This window comes from Mandrillus leucophaeus, unplaced genomic scaffold (genome assembly GCF_000951045.1).
Source record: "Mandrillus leucophaeus isolate KB7577 unplaced genomic scaffold, Mleu.le_1.0 Scaffold240, whole genome shotgun sequence".
Taxonomy (NCBI): domain Eukaryota; kingdom Metazoa; phylum Chordata; class Mammalia; order Primates; family Cercopithecidae; genus Mandrillus; species Mandrillus leucophaeus.
This window is the reverse complement of record NW_012102477.1, coordinates 1062630-1066096: the sequence shown is the minus strand read 5'-3', so window position 1 is coordinate 1066096 and position 3467 is coordinate 1062630. Positions and strand designations below refer to the sequence as shown.

At 45.4% G+C, this 3467-nt stretch overlaps 1 protein-coding gene across 1 annotated transcript in view; it reads right to left on the bottom strand.

Annotated features, from left to right (window-relative positions):
- The window catches only part of ZSCAN32 (zinc finger and SCAN domain containing 32), a 21340-nt gene that overhangs the window by 15780 nt on the left and 2093 nt on the right, over window positions 1-3467 (bottom strand). Inside the window, exons 2-3 of the mRNA XM_011982646.1 lie at window positions 1615-2168; window positions 1430-1502 (exon numbers count right to left, since the gene is read on the bottom strand). Coding sequence (XP_011838036.1) covers window positions 1430-1502; window positions 1615-1980 — 439 coding nt within the window. The 5' untranslated portion in view covers window positions 1981-2168. The remainder of the gene's footprint in view (window positions 1-1429; window positions 1503-1614; window positions 2169-3467) is intronic.

The window sequence follows — 3467 nt, the reverse complement described above, 5'->3', positions numbered from 1 at the left end:
AGAACTGTGAGTCAGTTAAACCTCTTCTCTTTATAAATTATCCAGTCTCAGGTATGTCCTTATAGCAGTGTGAGAATGGACTAATACAATAGGTTTCAAATAGGTGTTTCACCTATACACTCCTGCACTGTTTTATATTAAGAGTGTGGGCTGGGCACAGTGGCTCACACCTGTATTCCCAACACTTTAGGAGCCTGAGCTCAGAAGGTCAAGACCAGCCTGAGCAACATGGCAAAACCTCATCTGTAATAAAAAACAAAAATTAGTTGGGCATGGTGGTGTGCACCTGTAGTCCCAGCTACTTGGGGGGCTGATGCAAGAGGATCACTTGAACCCTGGAGGTTGAGGCTGCAGTGAGCCACATTCATGCCACTGCATTCCAGCCTAAATGACAGACCAAGACCCTATCAAAAATAAAATAAAGTAAAATAAAATAAAATTAAGTGTGATTCCGAGATGGTTAAGGATAAGAAGAGGAGAGAGCATCAAACAGAGTGGTGAAAGGGGACCTGGGCTAGGATGACTATTGGCATGCTGGGATTCCCACTCTATTTATAATAATTCAGTTCTCCAAGCTCTACCTTCTTACAAGTGCTACTGCACCTCTCCATTCAATCTTACTTACGAGTAAGAGTCTCAGTCCCACAGACTTCAGACTAATTTCCTCAACTTTTTCCCTGATGCATCACCACCATCAGGGATGCTCTTCCCGTCTCTAAATTAAGTCAAAAGTACTAACTCCTCAATCCTACCAAATTTCATCTACATCCCCCTTCACCCATTCCTCTTCCCACAGGCCGTGCACATCCCTACCTCCTCACTGGGAAACACAAGCATATCTGCTGCCTAGGTCCTTCCCATTCCAGCTATGCAGACTCTGGCACCTAGCAAGCTGCTTCCTGCTCTGATCACAGACCCACTCAGGCTGACCAACGTTCCTCTGACCTGTGCCCTCCATTACTCTAGGCCTCTCCCAGACTTTCCCGATTTCAGTTGCCTTCCTCCTACCAACTCCTCCACAACCAAAGCTGGCGTGTTACTTTTCTCTTCCTGTGCCTTTCCCACCTCCCTGCTCCCAGAAGATATAAGCTGGTTACACTGATGAGATCTCACACCTAGTCCTGACCGTAAGAGGATATTTTATAAATCCATCAGTGTCCCATACTGAACACTTAATCCCGGCAGCAAGAACCAGGGCAAGACTTGGCTCTAACTTAATTTTGTTGAGTGTACGACACATGGCACTCTGCCCTCAAAGAAGCTCCTAGCAAGAAACTAGATTTTCGTTCACCAGCATCTCTACTTTTCCTCCATCCCCTGAGTGAAGGATAGTTGTCCTTTCCCTGGCCTTGTTTTGGAGAATTTTTCTGAGTGTTTTTACCACTTTAATTAAGGACTTCAAACATTACTAAATATATGAATGTCTAACAGCTGTATCCACAGATGAGAAATTCTTCCCGTACTATAAGGGCATAGGACCAACCCGAGATAGCCAAGACCTTCTGTGGGCAGCAGAGGGCTACTGTGTGTTTCTCAACCAAGCACCCCTCCAGTAACTGGATTCCCCAACTTCTTCATAACCCAAACCACAAAGTTCCGACTTCCTTTTCTCACCTGTTGTCCAGGAGCTCTCTGTACATCCTCAACCAGAGCCACAGCTTCCTCCCCATTTTCTGGATGCTGCTCCCTCACCCAGGTCTGGATCTCCTCTGGCAAGATAGTCAGAAACTGCTCCAAAACCAGCAGCTCCAGGATTTCCTCTTTCGAGTGCGTCTTCGGCTTCAGCCACTGACAACAGAGTTCCCAGAGTTTGCTAAAAGCTTCATGGGGGCCAGTTACTTCCTGGTAGCAAAACTGCCTGAAGCGCTGACGGGAGGCCTCGGAGTCAGGACTGTTACCCTGGAGGGCTGATTTCTGGCCCTGTGTGGGATCCTTGTTTGAGGATGGGTGTGCCTCGGGACTCTTTGCTGCAGCCATCATTTGCTTCAACGAACTGGCTTACTCTGGTTGCCACTTCTACCCTGGAGATCAGAGTCCATCTCTTCCCACATCACTGGGAAGCCATGTTCTCCTGCAAGGAATGTCTTTCTCTAATCCGTGAGACATGAGAGTGTCAGACATGCATAGAGACTCACAGCTGAAAATAAGGGCTCAACTTTGAAGGATGTCTGAAGAGGATGGAAAAAGACAATATAAACCTATCACATTCCTTCACTCTGCTTCTTGTGATTTACTTTCTATCCTTTTCCTCCCTCCACAAATCTACACCAATGATCCAAAACACTAGAAATATTTAAACTGTCTTTGCAAAAACTGTTAACAGTGAGAAGATTATGACACTAAAAGAGATAGGATCTAACCAACTCCATCTTGCTTTTAACCTCCAAACTGCCCTTGGTCATTCCTGGGCATGAGGCAAGCTAGCTTTGGGTGAAATTTAGTTTATAGTTTGAATGATAATAACCCTTCCCAAAACTAAACTCCTTTGTGAAACTAATTAAAGACCACCAGGTTAGGAGGATGAGAGGGGCCTGAATTCTGCTAAGATGTAGGCATAATGAAATGATTATCCAGAGGTCACAAGATTTGCAACTTCCTCAATTAAATAACATCACCATTGTAGAACCCAAGATTGGCCTTTTGAGATGTCTTTTCAGGCCTCTGCTTTCTGACAACCAGATGGCCCCACCCAGACTAGGGACTCCTCTGTGGCTCCCACCCAAAATCGCACTCAGCACACAAGAGCCATTTTCCACAGCCCTGTGAGTGCATCCCCAACCAGTCAGCATTCCCCATTCCCTACCCAACTGCCTGTCAAAGCCCTAGCCTCTGAATTTCTGGGGAAGCTGACTTGAGTAATAAAACTTGTCTCCCATTTAGCTGGTTCTATGCGTATTAAATTCTTTATTGCAATTCGCCTGTCTTGACAAATTGGCTTTATCTAGGCAGTGGGCAAGATGAACCCACTGGGCAGTTACAGTAGCAAAAAATAGTTTTCTCCCAGCCAAGATTCTGTGTCTGCTAACAAGTTACTCAAACTGTTCCTGACGATGTAGTTCACCTGTTCCTTTCCTTCTTCCTTCACATACCTAAGTCTTTTTCTTGTCCTTCCCTATCCTCAAGAAGCCTGGACTCATGTTCCCAATCGCTACCCTCTCCTCAGGAGAGTACTAGTGTGTGTGCACTTCTTAATTAACTTCGTCATCACTATTATTCCACACACACACAACGTGGATAAGTGACTGGGTTTGCTGTATGTTTTTATTTTCCCGCATTCCTTTCCCACTTCTAATAGCAGCATCTTCTTCCTTTGTGAAAAAGTCCCTCTCAACTGGGTGTGGTGGCTCGTACCTGTAATCCCAACACTTTGAGAGACTGAGGTGGGTGGCTCACAAGGTCAGGAGATCTAGACCATCCTGGCTAACAAGATGAAATTCCATCTCTACTAAAAAGACAAAAAAATTAGG